The sequence below is a fragment of the Panthera tigris genome, chromosome C2 (assembly GCF_018350195.1).
Source record: "Panthera tigris isolate Pti1 chromosome C2, P.tigris_Pti1_mat1.1, whole genome shotgun sequence".
In the NCBI taxonomy this organism is placed as follows: Eukaryota; Metazoa; Chordata; class Mammalia; order Carnivora; family Felidae; genus Panthera; species Panthera tigris.
In genome coordinates, this window is record NC_056668.1 from 423,177 (window position 1) to 448,497 (window position 25,321).

General features: G+C 51.0%; 1 protein-coding gene across 7 annotated transcripts in view; it reads right to left on the reverse strand.

The window, feature by feature from the left end:
• PCNT (pericentrin) overlaps positions 1-25,321 on the reverse strand; it is a 134,825-nt gene that overhangs the window by 74,893 nt on the left and 34,611 nt on the right. For all 7 annotated transcript variants that reach the window (XM_042957273.1, XM_042957271.1, XM_042957274.1 and 4 more), the window contains 7 exons: positions 24,128-24,239; positions 22,334-22,586; positions 21,396-21,465; positions 17,629-17,761; positions 16,331-16,548; positions 9,717-10,186; positions 7,523-8,087 (listed from right to left, as the gene is read on the reverse strand). In XM_042957273.1, the coding sequence (XP_042813207.1) occupies positions 7,523-8,087; positions 9,717-10,186; positions 16,331-16,548; positions 17,629-17,761; positions 21,396-21,465; positions 22,334-22,586; positions 24,128-24,239 (1,821 nt within the window). The remainder of the gene's footprint in view (positions 1-7,522; positions 8,088-9,716; positions 10,187-16,330; positions 16,549-17,628; positions 17,762-21,395; positions 21,466-22,333; positions 22,587-24,127; positions 24,240-25,321) is intronic.

The window sequence follows — 25,321 nt, forward strand, 5'->3', positions numbered from 1 at the left end:
AAAAAAAAATGCCATAGGAGCATTTGGACAGTAGTCAATACAGAAACACAAAACTGCTAAGCCAAGGTACATAAATGACACTCGGTTTCAGGAAGTGTGTGGCTCTGTGCGTCACCAACAGGTAACAAATGGGCAGGAGGAACAAATCAGCAATCAGACAGTCTCTGGGGGAAGGGCTGTGAGTCAGTACCTGATCCTGTCAACAGACATCCTCAGCAGGTCGCAGGGCAGCGCTTCAGGAGGGAAGAGGGAAGACCAGTCACCTGGGGATCACTAACTCACCCCAGATGCGCTGCCCGGATCCCGGTCTACAAACAGCAGCGGGGCCCTCTAGCCTCTCAAAACACGGGAAGGCGTGTCCACCTCGCAGAGGGCTGTCTCCAGCGTCCTTCTCCCAAGACCCTCCTGGGGCCGGGCGCATGGAACCTGTCGGCACCCCTCTGTCACCAAGAATGACTGTGAGCAACGAAGGAGCTGACAGGACAACTGCTCACCCTCCCTGTGGCGAAGCACCTTCCTGGTGGCCGCTCGACCCCTCTGTGATGACCCCTCAGCGCTGCACTCAAGGGGGCTGGGGGGACACTGAGGGGACCCTGAGAGGCTTAATGGGGCATAGAGAAGATACTGAGAGGGTTACGGGGACACTGAAGAGGCTTCATCCTCTTTTAATGAAATCTGAGGAAGAGGACGGTATGAGGAGGCCATTCCTGTGAACTAACCGGTGAGCAGCTGCACCTCGGTCCCGGCTGGGGGCTTACTGTGTCCTTAAGCCGTCCTGAGGGCACAGGCTTCTGTGTGTGGATTCCTCCTGTGTCTTCTCATTCTTTCGAATGTGGGAAACCCACCCCAAGTGGCCAGATTCAAGGCAACTTAAAAGTCCATGAAGCAAATCTCAACAAAAATGCCAATTCCCAGACTTTTCAACCAAACAAATGGGGATAAATCTCATTTTTACACTTCCCTTTATTTTTGCAATCTCCTGTAATGCTCATTCTGGAAACTTTCATTGAGGAAATGGTTTAAATACTAATTTCACAAATCAGCTGATCAGTATACATACAACTAAAAGCACTGACTATTAATTAGGGGACAGAGGAGAACACCAGGGCCTTATTTCACGATTAGAAAAGAGTAATATTAGCATCTCCTTTTTTAAAAAGCCCCACAGCTTTTTTTTTGTCTGTGCTGACAGCGTGGAGCCTGCTTGGGATTCTCTCTCTGTCTTTCTCACTGCCCTCCCCCAGTCCACTCACACACATGCTCTCTCTCTCAAATAAATAAACCTTTTAAAAACAAAGAAAATCCCCAAAGAAATAGTACTCACAATATCTTATAATCTCTATAAATCTCGATGTAGCACTTCACAAAACACATCAGTTATCTAGGAAGCACTATGCACGTAGACTCGTACTCTCTCTCCCCCAGAAAGACCAGAAGACACGGGAGACACAGTATTTCAAATCTAAGAACATGGAGCAGAAGGGCATCAGGGCGTACAGCCAGCGTCCACAGATGCCACCCTGCCTCCACGCAAAGGGAACTGGGGGACGTGAGCCCCGCGGCAAGCCACAAGGACCCTGGCTGGGCCCCAGCCTGCACGGTCTTATCCGTGGCAGTCTCACCTGCTGAAGAGAATTCCAACTGCTTCTTCAGAAGAACAACTACACAACTTGACATACTGCTTGTGGATGTTCTAACAAAGTTTCAAAAATCTGAAAACGAAACCAGAGCGTACACCGACTCCCGGGAGCACCTGCCACGGCAAGTGTGTTCCGTGTGGACACAGGCGGACGTGCACGTGAAGTCCTCCCCCTCCCTGTCGTGAGGTCGCTTCCTCCCCAGCCACCGCCACCTCCTGAGAGTCCAGACCCAGACGCCTCCTCGTCGTCCCCCAGGCGCCACAGCCTCCCCACCACCCTCATAGGCGCCACAGTCAATCACACCCCAGCACAGCCCGGGAGACATCAGGAACCCCTCGCTGCCCCGGAGCACCGCCCTCAGAGGGGCCCCGAGCCCGCCCTCTGTGCCCTCCCATCCCTACGCTTCCCAAGGGCCTTGTCAATTCCCGTCTGAGGTAGTACAATCACCTCCAACGCCTCTTTTGTCCAGCTGTCAGATGCCTATGCCGCTGCCTACAAGGTCAGGGTCCTGCCCTCCAAGCACACGGTCCCCCAGACACACCCCAGGTGGGTCCTGACATCCCTCCTCCTCACCCTGACCTCGGAAGTCACACCAACACCGTGTGGCGGGGCCACCGGTACCTCTTTTTTTTTAAATTTTTTTTTTCAACGTTTTTTATTTATTTTTGGGACAGAGAGAGACAGAGCATGAACGGGGGAGGGGCAGAGAGAGAGGGAGACACAGAATCGGAAACAGGCTCCAGGCTCCGAGCCATCAGCCCAGAGCCTGACGCGGGGCTCGAACTCACGGACCGCGAGATCGTGACCTGGCCGAAGTCGGACGCTTGACCGACTGCGCCACCCAGGCGCCCCCACCGGTACCTCTTAAAAAGGGCACCTGAAGACGTCTGGGGGACGAGCGGGGGCTGGCCCGCTGCCGTCAGACCCCTACTCGGCAAGTTCCCCGCAGGGCCCACCGCGCCCGGCCCTGGGAAGCAAGAGGACAGGACAGGCACAACTACCCCTCACGCTCAGCCCTCTGTGGGCTTTGCAGGGCACGGGGCTAGAAGTCCTGAAGGAAAGGGGGGCGTCCCGCACTGGGCAGGCGGGGAAGCGCCTGCTGTGGAGGTGATCTGGCTGAAAGGTGAGAGTGTGAAGACGAGTTCAGAGGACGGCACACCTGGCACGTCTGCAGAAACAGACAACGGACAGGACGACGGGACACGGGGTCAGAGGACACGTGTGGCAGGCACCTGTGCGGAGCCGTGTCCCCAGGTCACACTGAGTAGCCTGGGAGGCACAGGGCGGGAACCTATATGCAGAAAAGAGACTACAGGGGAGGCCTCACACAGGCGACCGCTGCTGACCGTACTGGGGGCACTCGGACGCGCTCTCCCGGACCGGCTGACCCCTGAGTGCAGGCCCCAGGCGTGTCCAGCACCCACCCGCCACCAGAGCGCTCCGATGAGAAGACTCGGAGAGGGCAGGAGCCCCGGGAGGCCCAGCGCCGGAGAGCCCCTCAGCGGCCAGACCCCCTCCCGCGGCACCGCTGCTCCGCCTGCTGCGTCTGCGTCTTGGCTGCGTGCGTGTCTCCGAGCTCCCACGGGGCTGCCTGGTGCCAATGCTCCAGGAGCAAAACCCTGGCGCCCACCACACAGCCAAGCTCCTATCCTCCTCCAGCAGGCGCCTCTGACTCTGCAGGGTTCCAGCCAGCCCCCACTTCCGAGACAGTGACCGCCCAGCACTGCACCTGCCACGTGCCTCCATCCACCTACCACACAGACCCCTCCCCCACGTGCTTCTGGTCGCCCACCACACAGCCCCCCCATCAGAAACCCCAACCCCAATGCCACCCACCCCGGGCACCTTGTTCCACCCACCACATGGTTCCCATCTTAAAGGTAGTAAACATCCTACGTGCTCCTCACAGTCAAATTTGTCATAGTTTAAAACGCAGTTTCACGGCACAAGAACAGACACTCAGATCAATGGAACAGAATAGAGAACCCAGAAACGGACCCACAAACGTATGGCCAACTAATCTTTGACAAAGCAGGAAAAGAATAACCAATGAAATAAAGACAGTGTCTTCAGCAAGTGGTGCTGGGAAAACTGGAGAGTGACATGCAGAAAAATGAACCTGGACTTTCTTACACCAGACACAAAAATAAACTCAAAATGGATGAAAGACCTCAATGTAAGACAGGAAGCCATCAAAATCCTCGAGGAGAAAGCAGGCAAAAGCCTCTTTGACCTCTGCCGCAGCAACTTCTTACTCAACATGTCTCCAGAGGCAAGGGAAACAAAAGCAAAAATGAACTACTGGGACCTCATCAAAATAAAAAGCTTCTGCACAGTGAAGGAAACAATCAGCAAAACTAAAAGGCAACTGGCAGAATGGGAGAAGAGATCTGCAAACGACATATCAGATAAAGGGTTAGTATCCAAAATCTATAAAGAACTTACCAAACTCAACACCCAAAAAACAAATAATCCAGTGAGGAAATGGGCAAAAGACATGAATAGGCACTTCTCCAAAGACATCCAGATGGCCAAGCGACACATGAAAAAATGCTCCACATCACTCATCATCAGGGAAATGCAAATCAAAACCACAAGGAGATACCACCTCACACCTGTCAGAATGGCTAACAACTCAGGCAACAACAGATGTTGGCAAGGATGCAGAGGAAGAGGAACTCTTTTGCACCGCTGGTGGGAATGCAAGCTGGTGCAGCCACTCTGGAAAACAGTATGGAGGTTCCTCAAAAAATTAAAAATAGAACTACCTTACGACCCAGCAATTGCACTACTAGGCATTTATCCACAGGATACAGGTATGCTGTTTTGAAGGGACACATGCACCCCAATGTTTATAACAGCACTACCAATAATAGCCAAAGTATGGAAAGAGCCCAAATGTCCATCAACGAATAAATGGATAAAGAAGATGTGGTATGTATGTGTGTGTGTGTGTGTGTGTGTGTGTGTGTGTGTATATATATATACACACACACACACACACATATAGTGAAGTATTACTCGGCCATCAAAAAGAACGAAACCTTGCCATTTGTAACTACGTGGATGGAACTAGAGTGTATTATGCTAAACGAAATTAGTCAGGAAAAGACAAATATCATATGACTTCACTCATATGAAGACTTTAAGAGACAAAACAGAAGAACATACGGGAAGGGGAACAAAAATAATATTAAAACGGGGAGGGGGACAAAAACATAAGACACTCTTAAATATGGAGAACAAACTGAGGGTTGCTGGAGGGTTTGTGGGAAGGGGGATGGAAATGGGTAAGGGGCATTAAGGAATCTACTCCTGAAATCATCGTTGCACTAGATGCTAACTAACTTGGATGTAAGTTAAAAAAAAAAAAATTAGGGGTGCCTGGGTGGCTCAGTTGGTTGAGTATCCGATTTCAGCTCAGGTCATGATCTCACAGCTCGTGAGTTCGAGCCCCTCGTCGGGCTCTGGTGCTGACAGCTTGGAGCCTGGAGCCTGCTTCGGATTCTGTGTCTCCCTCTCTCTCTGTCCCAACCCACTCGCATTCTGTCTCTGTCTCTCTCAAAAATAAATAAACATTAAAAATTAATTAATTAGAGGCGCCTGGGTGGCGTAGTCGGTTAAGCGTCCGACTTCAGCCAGGTCACGATCTCGCGGTCCGTGAGTTCGAGCCCCGCGTCAGGCTCTGGGCTGATGGCTCGGAGCCTGGAGCCTGTTTCCGATTCTGTGTCTCCCTCTCTCTCTGCCCCTCCCCCGTTCATGCTCTGTCTCTCTCTGTCCCAAAAAAAAAAAAAAAAAAAAGTTAAAAAAAAAAAATTAATTAATTAAATAATTAAATGAAAATTTAAAAAAAGAACTTACTACTGAAAAATAAAAATAAAATGCAGTTTCAATCAATAAATTAAATACAAGCACGGTTTCATGTGTAAAATGTACCCGTTTCTCCCTCTGGAATATTCTTTTAAAACTTCATTTATTCTGAATCAACGCTTAAACCAAGAAGATCTAACGTAAAGCCAGAGGCTGGGAATGGGCCCTGTTCCCCATAGGACCTGTCTGCACAGAAGGAAACCAAAGCCAACATCGGAGGACCCGCGGCTGGAGAAGGCAGCACTGGCCTGCGGCACCGCCCACCATCCTCACACAGCTCCCCACGTTCACACCAGAGGGGCACGGTGGCTCTACCCACTCCTGAGGAGAAGCCGTGGCTGGGGCCACCCCGCACCTGTGCTGAGGCCTGAGCTCGAGGATGCAGGAACTCCAGGGCTTCCCCCAAGGCCACACCTCGGGAGACACAGAACAGGCCGAATCTGAACGTAAAACGAAGACACCACGCCTACTAAAAGCAGGGTTACCTTTTCCCTTCCAATCTTAAGTAGAGCTGAACAGAATCAGAGGGTAAACCAATGTTTAGAGCTAAGTCACCGTGAATGAAGGATGAAACCGTCACAGGAACACCTTGTTACAAAAGCACCTGTGAAACAGGTGGTCCCTGTGTTTACGCGAGTCGGAGACTTCCTGCTTTGTAGTCCAGAACACCAACTTCCTAAATACTTGACAAGACACTAACTCACCAGAACAGTGATTTTTACTTGATTTTACCGCCAGCTGGAGATCATGCCGCCACCACCCTTGGGCGGAAGAAGGCGCACATCCCATCCTGCGCGGGGCAGCAGCTGACCCCATCCACGTCTGGGAGCCTGGCATGCCCCGCTGGACGGCGCAGGGGACAGAGCAGGCCCGTCCACTGTGAGATGAAACCTACAGCCACCCCAGTCTGTGTGACGAGACGGTTTCAGGCCAAAGAGACGAGTGCTTAGTCTAGAGACACAGGTGCCACAGGTCTGCAGGTGAGGAGAGGGGGTTGCTGGCCCTTCCAGAAATTCACTTCCACACTAAAACTTAAAGTACCTGTCAAGAAGCAGTCACTGCTCGGGGCACCTGGGTGGCTCAGTCGGTTAAGCATCCGACTTCGGTCAGGTCACGATCTCGCGGTCCGTGAGTTCGAGCCCCGCGTCGGGCTCTGTGCCGACAGCTCAGAGCCTGGAGCCTGTTTCACATTCTGTGTCTCCCTCTCTCTCTGACCCTCCCCCGTTCATGCTCTGTCTCTCCCTGTCTCAAAAATAAATAAATATTTAATAAGAAAAAAAAAAAAAAAAAGAAGCAGTCACTGCTCTTGAGACAGGACAGAAAGATGTAATTTCATGAAGCATCAATAAAGGGAACCCGAGGGTGTGTGTGTGCACAACAGGAGGCCCTCGGAACTGTCTTACCACGAGGGTCAGAGACCACCTCGAGGTGCGCCCTGAAACCTGACACCTCACACAGAATTCCATGTGCGCGTGCACGTGCACATCTCCCGAGGATCAGAGATCAAAGCCTTTACCGAGAGCTCTGCGATCAAAACTCTTAAAACAGGGGCTCCTGATTGGCTCTGTCAGTACAACATGCAACTCCTGAACTCGGGGTTGGGAGTTCAAGCCCCACATTGGATAAATTACTTAAAAATAAATCTTAAAAACAAAAAAAACGAAACAATCTCACATTCTAGGGGCACCTGCGTGGCTCAGTTGGTTAAGCGTCCGAGTTCAGCTCAGGTCACGATCTCGCAGTTTGCGAGCTCAAGCCCCACATCCGGCTCACTGCTGTCAGACTGTCAGCGCAGAGCCCATTTCAGATCCTCTGTCCCGCTCTCTATGCTCCTCTGCTGCTTACACTCTCCCAAAAATAAATATTAAAAAAAAAAAAAAAAAAAAGCTCACGTTCTTACCCACCATAAGGAAGCCCCCACACTTGCCAAGGACAGGCAGCAGACCGTGAGACCCGCTCACGGAGACATGCACTTGGACGACAGGAAGGACCTGCCCGGACACCCGCCTCACCTGTGGCGCTCCCCAAAGCTCGTGGGGAGCTAGGGCTTTCCCATCCTCAGAACAGCTGGTGCTCCCGGGCGTCCTCAGGCCGTCCTCTACGGGCGGAAGGTCCCGGCCACGGTTCAGCTCGTCCTCTGGCTCCCGAGTCAGCACCGCAGGGTGAGACGCGTCCTTCTCCTGCAGCTGCTCCGCGAGGTGTGCCCGCAGCTGCTCCAGAGCCCGTCTGTGCTCCTCCCTCACGGCCTGCATCTCAGACCGGTGACGTGACTCCAGGGAATCCAGATGTGACGAGTGACTGGCCTCCAAAGCACTGACCGCGGCAGCGTGCTTCGTCCGCAGTTCAGCCACGCGGGCTTCTGAGAGAGCCCAGTGCTCACTCTCCACGGAGGCCCGCAGCTCCTCCGCCTGAGCCCGGTGTCTGGCCTCCAGCTCCGCCGTCAAGGACAGAACGTGCTGCTGGTGTCTCTCCCGGAGGAGTCGGAGCTCGCGGGCATGCTTCTCCTGGGCCTCCCGAAGGAGGGCATCCTGCTCCGCGGTGAATCTCTCTGTGATTTCTTTCCGTTCTTCTAAAAACCTGAGAGGACACGCAAAGTGAATATGGGCAGCAGGATGTGCAGCCACAAGAGCGCCGACATCACTCTGAAAACCGACTCGCGTTTCCTACATCGCCCCTGGATTTTAACTGCCCTTGCCGCTCCTCCCTCTGCCATGGCCGGTCTGAGGCCACCACCATCAGAAGTAACTGCAGAGTGAAGGGGCCACGCTGAAGAGGAGTTCAAAGGCCAGAGCCCAGGCGTGCCCGCTCACAAACCGGAGGACACAGGAGCCACAGCAAGAAAGCACACACACGTTTCCGACAGGCACCACAGCAAAGCGGGTGTGACTGCTCACTCACGGCGACAAGAATCTCGACAGGGAAGGGGTGGCGGCATCGCTTGCAGGAGCCCCCAGGGCCACAAAGACCTCAGAAAAAGTTCGCTTGTGAATTAAGGGACGCAAAGCAGGAAGAGCCACGCGTGGTGCCGGCCGGCAAACACACAGGCAGGCAGAAAGACTCCCTTCCAATCAGAGAGCCTAAAGCTCGACCGGGCATGCATTCCACACCGGTGAGGTCCCTGTTCAATTCTCACCAAGGCTAAGACCTGTGACTGTGTCTCTGTGCCAGCCCTCCACCAGATACCTCTGAAAGCGTTGCCACAGATCATCCCATTTAGCGTCACCACACAGGGAGATCACGAAGGTTTTGCGAGGTTGAGTGTGGCGCCTGAAACCATCCAGCTTACACAGGGTGGGTCAAGATCTGAACTCAAGTTCTCAGCCCCCAGGTCAAAAGCTCTCACACCTGACTCATGATGGGGGTAACAGCTGACACAGGAGAAAAGGCAGCACCGACATCAAGTCTGATGATCCCACGGCTCCCACACACCCCAGTCTCTACAGCCCTGGTTTGCAAAGAGTTAGCACTGACAGAGGCAAAGAACCAAATCACAAGCTAAATCTATTTAAAATTTAAGGGAAGTACGTGTATATTTTAGAAAGAGAAAGTTTATTTTTAAAATATACGTTTGAGTTTAAAAAACACACAAAAAGAACACGGATAAACTGCGTACCTTTTTGATAAAAGAAGTGTAAAGTTGGGGCGCCTGGGTGGCTCAGTCAGTTAAGCATGTGACTTCAGTTCAGGTCATGATCTCACGTCTCGTGAGTTAAAGCCCTGTGTCGGGAGCCTGCTTCGGATTCTGTCTCCCTCTCCCTCTGCCCCTCCCCTGCTCATGCTCTCTCTCTCTTTCTCTCTCTCTCAAAAATAAACACTAAAAATTAAAATTAAAAAAATTAGAAAAGCGTAAAGTCTTGCTTTTGAAATTTTAAAACGTGCAAAGAACAAAAATGATGTGGAAAATGCGTGCACAGTAGTGTCCACCAAAGGAACACAGATCCCACCAGAAGGACGTGGACACCGTTTCTGCCGTGTTCCAGCATATCTGAGTCATGGGACATGTGCTTCTGTCCTGCTGTTATTTTAGGGTGAAGACTGCTTGGCCCCACCTTCCTGCACACCTTCCCGCTCTACTGAGAGCCTACAGCACATCTTCCCAGGGGATCTGCCTCTCACCCTCTGCTGGGCATCTGGGGGGTCAGGGGTTGGGTGGGAACCTGGCAGACGGCTCTACACTCAGCATGCTGCTACGGGGACGTCACCCACCTGTTCTGGGCCAGCATCAGCTGGAGGGCACAGTCCTCCTTCAGGCGGAGTGTAGCAAGCTCCCAGTCCTTGTCCACAGGAGCCAGACCACCACCCGGCTCCCGGCCACACTGGCTGCACTGCGGAAACTCGTCCCCAGCGAGCCCGAGCTCCAGCTGCCGTAGACGGCCCTGCTGCTCCACCAGGGACCCCTCCAGTTCCAGGATCTGGGCCGCCTGCTGATCCTGAAGTTGCCTCATTTTGATTTCTCGAAGCTCAAACTTGTTTATTATTAACTGTTTCTCAGACTCAGCTTGTTCCCTCAGGTCAAGGAGCATCAGCGTCACTTCCTCTTCAGCTTTTCTCTTTAGACCCTCACTTGTCACCTTCCATTCCTCCTCTCTTTCTTTGAATTCTTGCTTCATTAGTTGAATCTTCTCCTTAGCTTTCTTCAGCTCCTCCTGGTGATCTTCAACTAAGTTATATTTTACCTACAGACAACACAGTTTCATTCAAGTAGGAAGAAAAGAGGAGAGGAGAGGAGAGGAGAGGAGAGGAGAGGAGAGGAAAGGAAAGGAAAGGAAAGGAAAGGAAAGGAAAGGAAAGGAAAGGAAAGGAAAGGAAAGGAAAAAGATTACTGGCAATATTGACCCCCAAATGAGCTGTTCTTCACCTCTGGAGCTGGCAGGCCTGGACAAACCAACAGAAATGAACATATACACACAAGTGTGCAGCAAACAGGGCTGGAGGCCTTCTCTGTGTGCCAAGACCAGGAAAGGCGGGGAGGGGGGCAGCGGGGGGCAGACACGTCACGGGTCTTAAGTCAAGGGGAAGGCCAACTCCCCGGCCACAGCAGAGCCACCATCAGTAAGGAGACGAAGTCCATGAGAACAGTAACAGCAAAAAGCACGACGAGTTCAAGCCTCTGGTCTTGCTCCATTCATATTCCAGCATCTACAAGGAACTTGAGCAAAGGGATGAGAAGCTAAAATTCATACTTTTAAGAGTATCTTGTGAAAAGGGAGGTGAATCACAAAGCTGAAAGTAGGCAAATGTTTTGATTTTCAAAAAAGGAAAGAAAATAGGTCAATAAACTACTGAATGTCATTGAAAAGAAACAAAACTAAAAATGGTATGTAAGACAGACCTCGATTCCTTATTTAAAAATTAAGTTATCGGGGCGCCTGGGTGGCTCAGTTGGTTAAGCAACCAACTTCGGCTCAGGTCATGATCTCGCAGTTTGTGAGTTTGAGCCCCGCGCTGGGCTCTGTGCTGACAGCTCAGAGCCTGGAGCCTAATTCAGATTTTGTGTCTCCCCATCTCTCTACCCCTCCCCTGCTCACGCTCTGTGTCTCTCTGTCTCTCAATAATAAATAAACGTTTATAAAAAAAAAAAAAAAAATTAAAAGAAAAATGAAGTTATTAAAGTGGCACCTGGCTGGTTCAGTCAGTCAAACATTCAACTCTTGATCTCGGAGTCATGAGTGCAAGCCCCAAGCTGGGTGCAGAGTTTGCTTTAAAAAAAAAATGAAGTTATTAAAAATAAAGTTTAGGGTCACTGCTTCTGGAGATGGCTGAGAAGCTCTAATCAGGCCAACCCTCCCAGATAACAGCTATAAACACTGGAAAAAATGTAAGAAGCTACCTGAAAACCTGAGAGAGCATCTAAAAGCAAGCAAATTGTGGGGCATTTGGGTGGCTCAGTCGATTTCAAGTTCAACTTCGGCTCAGGTCACGATCTTGTGGTCCATGAGTTAGAGCCCCATGTCATGCTCTGTGCTGACAGGTCAGAGCCTGGAGCTGCTTCAGATTCTGTGTCTCCCTCTCTCTCTGCCCCACCCCCGCTCATGCTCTGTCTCTGTCTCTCTCAAAAATAAACAAAAACATTTAAGAAAAAATTCAAAGCAAGCAGTGTGGAGAAGGGTTGGACACCCAGAAAAAATAATAGCAGTGGGCAATTTACCTGTCCATGCCACGCACACTAGAATCCCATCATCTTACTTGTTTGAAGAGAAGAGGTAGAAACTGAGAGATGAAAGCCCATTAGGACAGAGCCAGAGAAAGAAAGCTGAAAAATCTGTGCATAAACCTAGCCCAAATCTCGGGCTAACCCCTGATGCATATGTGTGTGGGCAGACTCCAAGAGCCGACCAACACAGAGAAGATATAACATGGAGTCAAAATCCAGCCAAGTTAACTATCTGCTAAAAATGGGGAAAAAAAAAAAACAGAACCAATACTCTTTAGAGGAACACAACAGAATCCAGAGTCTCCACAGTGTATTATTTGCAATGTACAGGATATAATCCAAAATGAGTTGATATACAAATAAACAGGAACTATGATCCATGCTAAAAAGAAAATATAATCATTAGAGAACAACCCCAAGGTAACACAAATGCGAAATTAGCAGACAAAGGTTTTAAACAGCTATCATAATTACACTTACACACATAAAGAAAAAGACACTCATAATGAATAAAAGAATAGCGGATCACAGTGAAGATAAAAGACACTCTTAAGAAGAACCAAATAGAAATTCTAGAATTGGAAAGCACAATATCTGAAATTTAAAAATTCACTAGGTGGACTTAAAAGCAGATCAGAGCTAACAAATGATAGTCTGTGAACTGGAAGATTGATAGAATTTAACCAACAGGAAGGAAAAAAGATTAGAAAAAATAAATAGAACCTCAGAAACTGAAAGATACAACATCCATGGAAATGGAGTTCCAAGAAGGAAAGGAGAGAATGGAGCAGAAATAAAAAACTGAAGAACATACTCAGTAAAAACTCCTCAAATTAGGAGAAAGACACAAATACATAGAATTTTCTGTAAGTCACTAAAACAGACCACCGTTTCAGTAATGTGATCATTAAATAAGAAAAGATAAAGTCTATCTAGTTTAAAGTTTTTTGTTTTTGTTTTTTCAGATAACTATGTTTCTTAGGATGCCGGTTTCTTTTTCTCAAATATTCATAATTCATTTTATGCATGGATTTTAACAATTTCATGAGAGAGGGGCACCTGGATGGCTGAGTTGGTTAAGCATCCAATTTTGGCTCAGGTCAATGATCTCACAATTTGGGAATTCAAGCCCCCATCAGTCTCTCTGCTGTCAGTACAGAGCCCACTTCAGATCCTCTGTCGCTCTCTCTCTGCCCCTCCCCTGCTTGTGCCTGCTCTCTTAAAAATTAAAAAAAAATTTTAAAAAGAATTTCATGAGAGAAAAAATACCAAAGAAAATCACACCTAAGCACATCATAGTAAAATGACTGAGAATAAAACAGAAAGAGAAAAACCTTTGAAAGAGCTAAAAAGATACATTACATTTAGATAAATGTTGATTTGAATGATCACTGACTTCTCATGAGAAATAAGGTCAGAAGTAACAACACCTTTAAATCCTGAAAAAAATCCTGTCACCTTGCCTTCTAGATACAGCAAAAATTATCTTCAAGAAAGAAGGTAAAAGAAAACTTATTGAATAGCAGATCTGCACAATAAGAATGCTTAAAGGAAATGCTTCAGGCTGAAAGGAAGCGCTACCAAATGGAAACTCAGACCTTCGGGAAGAAACAAAGAGCACTGTAAATGATAAATGTAAGACTACTTTTCCTCTTAATTTCCTTCAAGTATATATGACTATTCAAAACAAAACTTACATTGTGGAGCTTACCCACACAAACAGACGTAACACCTATAAAAATTAAGGCATAAAAAACAAAGAAAACATGATAAATGCACCTATCCACTCACAGGACTCTCACATTTGATCTGAAATGGTACACTGTTAACCCTGAGAAGATCGTGAGGAAAACGTATGCTCTACTCCCGAAAGCAACCACTAAGCACACAGCAGATACTAAAAATCAATTCTAAGGGGCGCCTGGGTGTCTCAGTCAGTTAAGTCTCTGACTCTTGATCTCAGCTCAGGTCTTGTTTTCCGGGTTGTGCATTAAAGCCCCATGCTGGGCTCTGCTTCCCCCCCCCCCCCCGCCCCCCCCCAATCAATCCTAAAAATATTCAAATAACCCAAAAGGCAAGAAAGAAGGAACAGAGGGAACAAAAAAAGAAAACATAAAGAAAAACAGATGGACCTTGTAGAAAACTAATAGCAAAATGGTAGACATAAGTCAAACCAGATCAATAATGAACCAAAATGTTAACAAACTAAACACTCCAATAAAAGTTAAAGAGTTTGTCAGAACGGAGTTTTAAAAATATCCAACTATAGGGGCGCCGAGGTGGCTCAGTAGGTTAAGTGTCTGACCCTTCACATTGGCTCAGGTCATGATCTCACTGTTTCTGGGTGTGAGCCCCACATTGGGCCCTGCACTGATATGTGGAGCCTGCTTGGGATTCTCATTCTCATCTCTATCTCTCTCTCTCTCTGCCCCTCCCCTGCTCATTCTCTCTCACTCTAAAAAGAAATAAATAGGGGTGCCTGGGTGGCTCCGTCGGTTGAGTGTCCAACTTTGGCTCAGGTCATGATCTCACAGTTTGTGGGTTTGAGCCCCACATCGGGCTCTGTGCTGACAGCTCAGAGCCTGGAGCCTGCTTCGGATTCTGTGTCTCCCTCTCTCTGCCCCTTCCCCGCTCATGCTCTGTCTCTCTCTGTCTCTCAAATATGAATAAACGTTAAAAAAAATTAAATCCAATTTTAAAAAAAGAGAAAGAAAATAAAAAGAAATAAACTTTAAAAAATAATCTAATTAGACGGCTCAGAGCCTGGAGCCTGCTTCAGATTCTGTGTCTCCCTCTGTCTCTCTGCCCCTTCCCAGCTCGTGCCCTGTCTTACTCTCAGAAATATATAAACATTATAAAATAAAAATAAATATGTTTAACTATATGCTGTGCGTATGTGTAATATATTAAAAAATAAATATGTGGTCTTTGTGCCCAGTTCCTGACACACAGCTGTGAAAACCCTTGGAATCCCTGGAAAAAGAGAGTCTCTTGCATGCTAATGAGATAGTAGGTGTCTGGGGATCTCTGGGTGGCTTCAGCATGGGAGCCGGTCCCCGGAAAAATCAAGCATGATTAGAGAGGGCTGGAACTTTCAGCCCCACACCCTTAAACCTCCATAGAGCGAAGAGGGTTGGAGGTGAGAGTTCAATCACCGACGGCCAATGATTTAATCAACCACATTATGTAACGCAGCTTCCATAAAACCCCCTAAAGGGTCGGTGGGTGAGCGTGTGGAGGCACTGAACAGTGACACGCCTGGAGAGGGCCCGGCGGCTGCATATCACCCCCACCTTAGCCTATGCCTCTCTTCCATTTGGTTGCTTCAGCTGGCATCCTTCGTAGTAAACTGCTAACGGTAAACTGTCTCCCTGACTTCCGGGAGCCTGAAAGGGGAAGGTGGGTGCGTTTGGGAGTATTCAGACTTTGAAGCCAAGTCAGACAGAAGTGAGTAGGTAACCTGGGAACCCAATAATTGCAAATGGCTTTGAGGTGGGGTTAGTCTCATGGGACTGAGCCCTTAACCTACGGAGGTCCAACACCAAGTCCAAGTAGTTACTCTCAATAGATGAATAGTAAAAGGGACAGGAAAAGGTACGCCACACAAACAAAATGCAAATGAAGGCTGGAATGACTGTGCTGATGAAAGAGAAAGTAGACTGCAATACAAACAAGGCTACAAAGAGTAATACAGAGAACAGAGAAAACGGATACTTCATTAAGGATAAAAAGGTAACTTTTTCAGGAAGACAAAAAAATCACAAATGTGAACGTGTGTAGTAACGGGCCTTTAAATAGTTAAAGATTGGCAAAGTTAAAGGGGAAAATAGATAATTCTACACCCCTCTCTCAGTAATGGACGTAAGTAGGTAAAATGGTGGTCCAGGAAACATACAAACACCTAAACATCGGAAGCCATTGAGGGAAGCCCACACAACTTTCCATAAAACTCTATCTTTAGTTCTGTTTTGAGGCAAGTCTTCACCATTGCTTTAGAGAAGAACATATGATCAAATGTGCAGGTAATAACATCGTATGAAATTCAGTTTTGATGGAGAACGAAAATCCAAAAAGACCTCTGCGGGAAAGAACACAGGGGAGAGCATCAGGCCACAAGCGTGAAGCGGAGGGAATGTGGCTGTCAGCACACCTGTGGAAAAGGCTTAAAAAAGCTCTGATCGCACGGATTCTATTATTCCAATGCAGGGATGAGCCACACCCCCTGAGCAGCACACACAGCCAAGCCTACTAGGAATCTGGCTGAGGCCGCGTGCTGGACCGTCTGCCAGCGTGAGCAACGCACGGGGGTCTCCTCGCTCGCACGGCACACTCTCTGGCTGCACGACCGACAGCAGGAAGAGCGCAGGGGCTCAACAGCACTGGAGACACCAGGGTGCACAGAGCCCGCAGATGGCCATGCCAACCAGCCTGCACCCCACCCCCGCCCCGGGTCTCAGGATGCCCAGACAGTCCCCTAACCCCAGAAGCAGGGGGAAGGAGGAACGAGGAGTCAAACCCTGGCCTGGCTCCGGGTGGAACCCCATCCTGACAGTGAGGAGGCGCTGAGCAAACACGGCTGCAGGCGGCAGGAGGGACAGAGCCGCGGGACTCATGGGGGCCTCCACACAAGTGTGCCACTGCGGAGGCGGGCTGGATCCACACTTACCCTCTCCAAGTCCTCCTTCAGGCGGATTTCATGCCGCAACCTCTCGTGTAAATTTCTATTTTCTAGTTTTAAGACATCAATTTCTTCCTTGAGCTCCGACTGAAGAAATGAGAGTTTAAGCTTGTGCTCAGCTTCTAAACTCAAGACTCTGGCTGCCACCTCTGTCTCTACCTCCGAGGCTGTGTCCTGCGCACACAGGAGAGGCACTCGAGCAAGTTCTGTGAGGGACGGGAAGGCAGGGAGGACAGTCAGGCACGACCCTCGAGGACATCACATGCAGCAAACAAGAACACTCATCTTCCAACACTTCAGACAACACGACACTCAGACTGTGGCCCCCTGCAGGTGAGCCCAGTCGGGAGCTCACGGGCTGTCACAGCACAGCACCCCTGTGCCCCCAGCCCCAGAAAACGAGCCTGCAGCTGCCACCTTGTCCTGAGCCACCCACACCCACTCACCACCCACTCCGTCCCTTTAGTTGGGTATCAGGTGACTGTTACCCCACAGTGGGGGGGGGGGGGGGGGACGTGTAATTCTGGGCCATTGGTAGCCCAGGCCCTTTCTGGGCTGTTCAGGTTGGGACTTGTTACCTTCCCGGGTTCAACAATGATCTGAACAGCGGACACAGGCACTCCGTGTGTGCCCATCACTGCCCAGTGACCATAAGGCACTGTGTGGTGGCCGTGAAGGACGTCTCACACAGGAAGGAGAACAGTGAGGGGCAGATGCCAAGCACAGCATAACCCTTGCTCCCGGGACCATGCTCCTCCTCTCAGCCTGCCTCACCAGCTCCAAGGGAGCCCTTGGCTAAAACAGGTGGTCACGTCAGAGCACCCCAACAGGGACCTGACCCCCGTACCCTCGCATGGGACCCTCTGTCTCGCTTCCTCAGGGCGACAAGGGGTGGCAACCGCGCCCACCCGCAGGGCTGGCCCGGCTACAGCAGTGAGCGGCTGCGCTGCCCGCACCTCCTGGAACCCGTGTCCAGGGCTGGCCTTACACTGCTCCCCTAAGCAGCCAGGCCACTAACCGTCCCCATCTGCTGCAACCCCTGGGAGGATCACAGCGTCTCCGTCTACCACCTCCTGTGTGCCCCCGTCTCCTGTGACCCCTCGTGCTGCACCCAGTCAGGTCCTCTCCTGACACGCCCCAAGCCCGGCCCCTTAACTCTGAGGACACTACCAGGGAGGACCTGCAGAGTACAGGGTGGGCGTGTCCAGAGAACCCACAACCTTCCCCCAGACCGTTCCCTGTGGGCCAGACAGCCGCCAGCACAGGCAGCAGGGAAGTACACGCACCTTCATCAGGGCCTTCTGAGAACCCTGCATGCTGCTCCCCTTCCATCACCTGCGGCCCTGCGAGGTCCACCTCGGGCTGGCCTTCCAGGGAAGACTTCAATGCTGCTAGTTGGCGCCAGTGGGCTGCTTCTAACTGTGTGTGCAAATCAGGGAAAAGAAATGTCACAAAGGAAATGTTACAAGAGACCTCTCTGCTCGTCACCTAATCACTGCCTCCCAGGGAACTCGCCGGGACGTGCATGTTCACACCATCCCCCCCATCCCTAGCATCTCACCTCCAGGGGGGCCAGGTGACTCATAGGGAGATGGGACCTGAGGACACGGGCACGTACCACTGACTGGCGAGCCCTCCTCCCTCCCGGGCTGTGCTCACCGAAGCCAATGCAGAGCCCCAGCTGCAGGGACGCCAAGCAGGCCGTTCCTGGGAGCCTGACCAGAACTTTTCTGGAGCTGCAGGCAGACCCTGATGACCAGACCCCCTCCCAAAGCCAGGGCCTCAGCCTTTACCAAAGGCACCCTGTTCCACTGTGGGGGCTCTGGGATATCCCCAGCCTATTTACTCCCGCGCCTCTTCCCTCCCAGTCCGTGTCTCCCCCACGTCCCCTTCTGAAGCCAGACACGTGCTGCCTGCTTGGGACACGGACCTGCCCCAAGGAAAGGGTCTCTGGTCGCTGCTGTGAGCACCCCTGACAAGAGGCCCAACCCAAGCATCCTCAAGAAGGGAGGAAAGAAGGGCTCAGTGCAGATACTGTTGTTTCCTGTTCCCCTAAAAATAGTAAATCCATCTTCCTAAGATATCACAGAGGAGTCACATCAATCTACACTTCAAGTTCACAGTAAACTCAAGTTATCTTTAAAAGCAAGACTTAAATTCCTACATTGTTATAGGAATGAACCACTGACTGACAGCAAGAATCCAGTCCAGAAACAGACTTGTGCCCCTGGGACAACTGTAGGCACACAAAAGGTTGTGTTTTAACAAGTCTGGCCTGAAGGAGTGACTAGCCATTTGGAAAAAGGAAACAAACCCAGAGCCTATTCCTCCTGCTGGACAACAGCTGAATACCAGGTGGATAAAACTAAAACTAAAAAGGCTTTAAAAGAATCAGAAGGTGGTGCATGGAAATAGTGCGACACTCTGAGAACTGGGACGAAGAGCCAGAGGCCGAGGAGGACGCACAAGTGCAGACCCAGGCCCATGAGCCCCAGTGCGAGAGGGAAGCAGGGGGGGACTCCAAACCACAGGGGAGGGGACAAATGCCTCGAGGGCAAAGGTGTGAACTGAACGTCAGAGAGACAGAATGGTCAGCTCAACCTTATTAAAAACCAAAGAAACACAAACTAAAAAAAGATACCAGCTGTCAATAAGTGAGGAACACACTCTGGCAAGGCCCAGGGGCAGCAGGAGGGAAGTGGGGCTCCCACACGCTTGACGTGAGTTCAGCCAGGTGCCCTGAGGAGAGGCCTGTCGAAATTTTAAACACACAAACAAGCGAGCGTGCACACACACACTCACACACACACACACATACATCCCATCATTCTTATCTTCTCTCCTTCCTGCAACATGGCTATGATGACGGAAAAAGTTTAACTTATAAGCCTACGAGGAGAAGAAACAGGAAGAGGTAATGAACCAAAGCTGACCAACCTTGGAAGACAGAAATCAGTGCCCGCGGCAAGTCTAGGGCCCAGGAGGCAAAGGGGCTGCACGCCCCAGGGTGCACACACGGGCCAGGAGGCAGGGCCTAGGGACAGGGGACCTGGCCACCCAAGGCAGGACCCCAGGAGCAGCTGTGCCACCAGTCAGAGCTCCTCGAGACCAACGATGCCCCACGCTTCCCATGAAGACACGGCTATGGGTCCCAAACCAACACAGGAGAAACCTAGGTCCTCACAGAGACCCAGATGGATGGAGACAAAGCAGGGACACACGGGAGACACAAGAAACCCTTCAATGCCAATGGTCTTCAGACAGGTGAGAGAGACTCTGGCCCCATGGCACGGACACAACAGAGAAAGGAAGCAGAAACCCCAGAAATTAAAAATGCAATGCAAATAGGAAATTTAACGGAAAAATTTAACAAATATAAGAAAACCGGTAGCTTCATCCACAGGAGCTGCCAAGAGAGCACAGGACACTGAAGAGTGGTGACGAACAGAACAGCAGCAGACTTCCCGGAGTGCAGGGAGCGGGTCTCGGACATGGAGCCCTCCCCATTCCCAGCACGAAGTGGGGGGACATGCATGAACTGCCGTCTCAGAACTCCAGGGAACATATAGGGGACCCCGGAGCTGCTGGAGGCACGGGCAGCACACAAAGGGGGAATCAGCAGGTCGGGCAGTTCTCCACAGCGCTGGGGCCAGAGGACAGAGAACGTTCCAGATGTCACACCAACCAATCACACAGCAGAAGGAAACAAGTTCTCAGGGGTTGCCCTCATGTTCCCTCGAGTCTCCACTGAGGGCACAGGTACTACAGACACACAGCCGCCCCCCATGCAGCATGGACCACCCAACTAGTCCCATGATGGAAGTGCACAGGGGGCCCAGAGGGTGGGACAGCGCAGTGGACAAGGACAACGGGCCGCATCCGGCCAGGAGGTGCTGTTGTGCTGGGCACGAGGGGTCTGCTGCGGCAGCCACACCACGCCCCGCAGGACACACGAGGAAGTGGGAGGGAGCCCCCAGGACACGGCACTCCCGTCCCAGGAAATCATCACATGGACACAGAGTTCTAGAAAAGAACACGAGCAATGGGAAACTAGGAGCATCCTGTTACAATAGGCCCAGCATCTCAGAAGGGGACTGCTTGGAAACAGAGACACAGGGGCGCGTGTGCACAGAGAAAGCACGTGAAGAGGCTGCTGCCCACAAGCCAAGAAGACAGGCCTCAGAAGAAACCAGCCCTGACCTCCAACTTCCAGCCTCCAGACTAAGATGATCCATTTCTGCTGTGTGACCACCCGGTCCACGGTATTTGTTCCAGCTACCTGAGGTGAGCAAGACACACCCTGAATGAGAACAACAGACGCTCACACTGAAGCCACTGCTCACGGGGGCAGAGTGCACCTGCACAAGGCCACCGTGCTCTGTGACGGTATGCCATCTGCCCACGATAACAGCCACGAGACCCAGACTACCGACACCTCAAGCCATCACCATCAAATAAAAAGGAACCTCGGGTGACAGGAAGGCCACACTGGCCACATCTCAAGTGCTCACAACTCAAGTGTCCACGGACTGATGAATGGATACAGAAGACACGGTGTGTATATATACACACAATGGAACACTGGTCGGCCATAAAAAAGGAGATCTTGCCATTTGTGACAACATGGATGGACCTTGAGGGTCTAATGCTAAGCAAAATAAGTCAGTCAGAGAAGGACAAATATCACTTAAAACGGAGCTCACAGACACAGAGAACAGACTGATGGTAGCCAGGGCTGGGAGTGGGGAGACGGGTGAAAGATCAGAATGTACGAACTTCCAGTTACAAAATGAACAAGTCCTGGGGAGGTCACGCACAGCTTGGGGACTACAGTTACAGATGCGATACTGTGCATTTGAAAGCTGCTAAGAGTGATCTTAAAAGTCCTCATCACAAGAGAAAGAGACTTTGCAGGCCTGTGTGCTGACAGATGTTAAGTGGGCTCACTGCCGTGATTACTTTCAACCACACAAATGTCAACTCTCTACCTTGTGTACCTGAAACTAATGTTACATGTCCACTTCCCCTCAATTAAGGAAAGAACAGAGATCACCTCAGGTTGAAGGCTGGGTCCATCAACGTGCTCTCTCCTTCGTTTTTCAGACCTCTCTTCTAAAAACGCACTGGATGAATGAGAGAAAAGGTGTTTTGAAATCGCCGCATGTGCCCTTTCTCCTCCGGAGCTCTGCTCCCTCCCTCACTGCTCCCTCACCAGGAGCCTACTTCCCCTACTTCCCATCAACGACAGGAGCCCATGGCTGAGTGAGGCATTTCTGCGTGACTGCACGACCATATGACGGGAGCCAAGTGTTGGAGCAGAAGAGACCCGGGGTGCTCAGGCCACGCTCTCCTCCTAGCCTTAATGCTCCCCTGTTCTGAGGCCCAAACATAAATGTGTTTCTAAAATACAAGTCTCCACTGACCTAAAATCACAAATAAAACTAGATTTCAATTTAGCTCAAGGCTCCCATGTTTCAAAAACACCTTTAAGCGTCGTCTGGGTGGCTCAGTCAGTTAAGCGTCCAACTCTTGATTTCAGCTCAGGTCATGATGTCATGGCTCCTGGGATCTAGCCCCACGTAGGGCTCTGCACTGGTGGCACGGAGCCTGCTTGGGATTCTTTCTCCTTCTGCCCCTCCCCTGCTCGCATGTGTGCATGCATGCTTGCTCTCGCTCTCTAAACATTTTTTTTTAAAAAAGCTTTTAGGGGCGCCTGGGTGGCGCAGTCGGTTAAGCGTCCGACTTCAGCCAGGTCACGATCTCGCGGTCCGTGAGTTCGAGCCCCGCGTCAGGCTCTGGGCTGATGGCTCGGAGCCTGGAGCCTGTTTCCGATTCTGTGTCTCCCTCTCTCTCTGCCCTTCCCCCGTTCATGCTCTGTCTCTCTCTGTCCCAAAAATAAATAAAAAAAAAAAAAACGTTGAAAAAAATAAAAAAGCTTTTAAAAAACAAAACAAACAAAAAACACCTTTAGGATGAAAATCACTTATTTACCTGATGTCCACAGATTCCAGAAAAGACTCTTCACTCGCCTCCTGCAGCCGCTGCTGTAACAGAATCAGGTCTTCTTGGTAACTCTTCTCAGCATCCTTTAATTTCTGCTCAAAATAAATCCTCAACTGCTCCAGCTCAGACTCATGCTCGGTTTTCTCTCGCTGCTGCTGCTGCTGCTGCTGCTGGAAGTCTTGCTTTAGGTGCCCTAGTCCTTCCACGTGAGGCGCGTGGACCAGGAGCTGGTCGGGTAACTCTTTAATGGGAAGGAATGATGAGATCACCTTCGGATCAAACACGAAGGAAACGTCAGGAGACACTGCAGACCCTCAACTCCAGAAAGGGCCCTGGTCCTGGCACCATGAAGGTGAAGCAGGAACCCTCGTGGCTTACACTGGGGGGGTGCCTCATGCAGGAAGGATCCCATTCCCACCCCCCCAAAGCAAAGTGCTTTCTAAGGCTGGTGCTGAAGGCCTCAGAGAGACTGGAAGTGCGAGAGAGGCACTCCGTGTGCTGCTGGGGTCTCTGAGTGTGAAGGGGCCGCACTGTGGGCAGCCTCGAGGAGCTGAGAGCTCCAGCCAACAGCCAGCAAGGAAACAAGACCTCAGCCCTACAACCACAGGGACTCAATTCTGTCAGCCTCAGTGAGCCAGGTCAAGGCCCAGCCAACACCTTGATTCCGGCTACAGGTGATCCTGGGCAGAAAACCCAGCCACACCATCTCAGACTTCCAATCTACAGAACATCTGCCAGCTAATAAATGTGTGTGGCTTTAAGCCACTAAGTCTGCCAGAATCTGTTAAGAGCAACAGTACAGTGACACACACTGACCTCAAGAGAACTTACAACCACCACTATTTTCAGCAAGAGAATACTGTCAGGTGGCTGGTTAACAAGTAATGATTAATTAGCCTTGAAGTAATGTGGACGTAAACCGATCACTACCCAGAAGTTTCAAAGCAAACATCCCCATAAGGACCCTTGGAGGCCAGGGCGAGGCTCCCCCACAGATCACGTGAGAGCTGAACCGTGCAGGAACTCACACCCGCAGTCCACCTGCAGGAGAGCCGTGAGCCCCACCCGCCGCCACCATCGACAAACAGGATGGTGGGAAAGACAAGGTGCTGGCGGACAGCAGAGGGCAGGGGGCTGCGGGGTGCCAGCAAGGCCTCATCCACCGCACACGTTTCTGGGCCTTCCTTACAACCCTGCAAGGGAGACCACCGGACTAAAAAGGCTTTGTCTAGAGACCAGCAGAAACGCCCGTGTGTCCAGACCTCCCCCTGCCGAAGGTAACGCCAGCCAGCAGGGACTCCTCTTACAGTAGGTCTCACAGTGGGTCTGCTGGGCCCTCAGACCGGGGCGTCACCCTCAGGGCCACAGAAGCCTGACAGCAGTTGCCCCAAGTGAGCTCCCAGGGTTGAGGCGGTGCGCGGCAAGACACACCTGTACCCCCAAGGGCCCGCCGACAACGGCATTTCTTCGGCACCCAAACACGGATAACAGGCAAACGCCAGCCCCACCATAAGCTTTATCTATCTTACACCTGAGAGGTGCCTCACGTTAACGTGAGGAAAGACGCACGGTTCCGTAGCCGCTACTCAATCAACTTGTTTAAGGATGAAACCAAGCCCCTCAAGTTTTCACCTTAAAACCATACAGATCAATCTTCAAGGAAGTTTACAAGATTGTTCCTTTTGCGCTCGCTATTCTTAGGTCCCAGTTTGGAGCTTGAACAACTAAAAACACATAGCTGTAGTGTCTGAGGATCTCAGCTTCCAACATGAAAGTCCTCACCAGTCAGGTCCTGTCTGTCAGGCCTCATGGACTCCAGCTGGGACCACAGGCGCCGAATTTCCTCTTGTGACTGAGCCTTCAGCTCTTCGTAGGATGCTCGGAGGCTCTCTACCTGGAAAAGGAAGCGACAGTGTGAGGCACCGTCCAATGCCAATCCCCAGGAGGTCTGTGCCCAGCACCGGGGGCAACAAGGTGAACTCCTAAAGCTACAGCCAAGCAAAAACCGGCGACAGTGGCACCAGAGAAAAACTACAGCTCATTTTATAACACGCCTGTACCCGACTATAGTCTTGCGAGGACGGGAACTTTCCCTGTCGTCCCAAACACGCATCCTCTAACTTGTCAGGGGAGACTGCCAGTCAGCACCAGCCAGCACTGCCGGCCTCCCAGGGTCCCCCTATTGTCCGCCCCAGAGGCCCTCCCTCAGCCCTCCTGCGGTATGTTGGGAGTTTCTCTGCATTTTTCAGTCAACCTTCCCAGAAAGGGTCTCTGCAGGGGTGAACGGAGCCAGCCCACCCTGCATCCACAGAGCTGAGAGCAGCAACCACCATCTCGTGGGGCTCGTAAGGGGCTCGTGGTGAGGCCGAAGTGGGGACCAAGTGGGGAGCGCGACTGCAGGGCTGAGGGACATGGGACATGGAAGCTCCGGCCTGCGGTGGCACTGAGGCCCCGCCAGCCGTTTCTCATGTGGGGACAGGACAGAAGGCACGCTTCAGCAAAGGAGAATAATCAGCAGGGAGGTGATGGGGAAAGGCTGCTAGGGCAGGTGTGAAAGCCATTCTCACAACTTCCTCTTCTCATCTGAAACGCAGGCACAGGCAGAAACAGACTCCACCTCCTGACTTCTTGGACAGAAGCCCTCGGGTACCTGAGGAGGATCTGGCCACGCCTCCTACTGTGGGTATGTGGTGTTCCACAGGGAAAGAGCTCTGAATACAGAAGCAGCACAGAAGTTCCTCGTTAAGTCTTCTAAGGACTTCCTCGTCTATCTAGAGTTATGGTCGGAGAATGTGGCCTGAGACTCCTAGCGCCTGGAGTGGGGGCCCCAGAGCCCCTGGTACAGAACATGGATCCTACGTGTGTGACACTGGGCAAAACCGTCAAATCAGCCTCACAAACCGTTACCATTACTTTTGTATCTGCTAAGTACCGCGCATCTCTTTACGTTCAGTACTTAAGTTTCAGCAAATGACA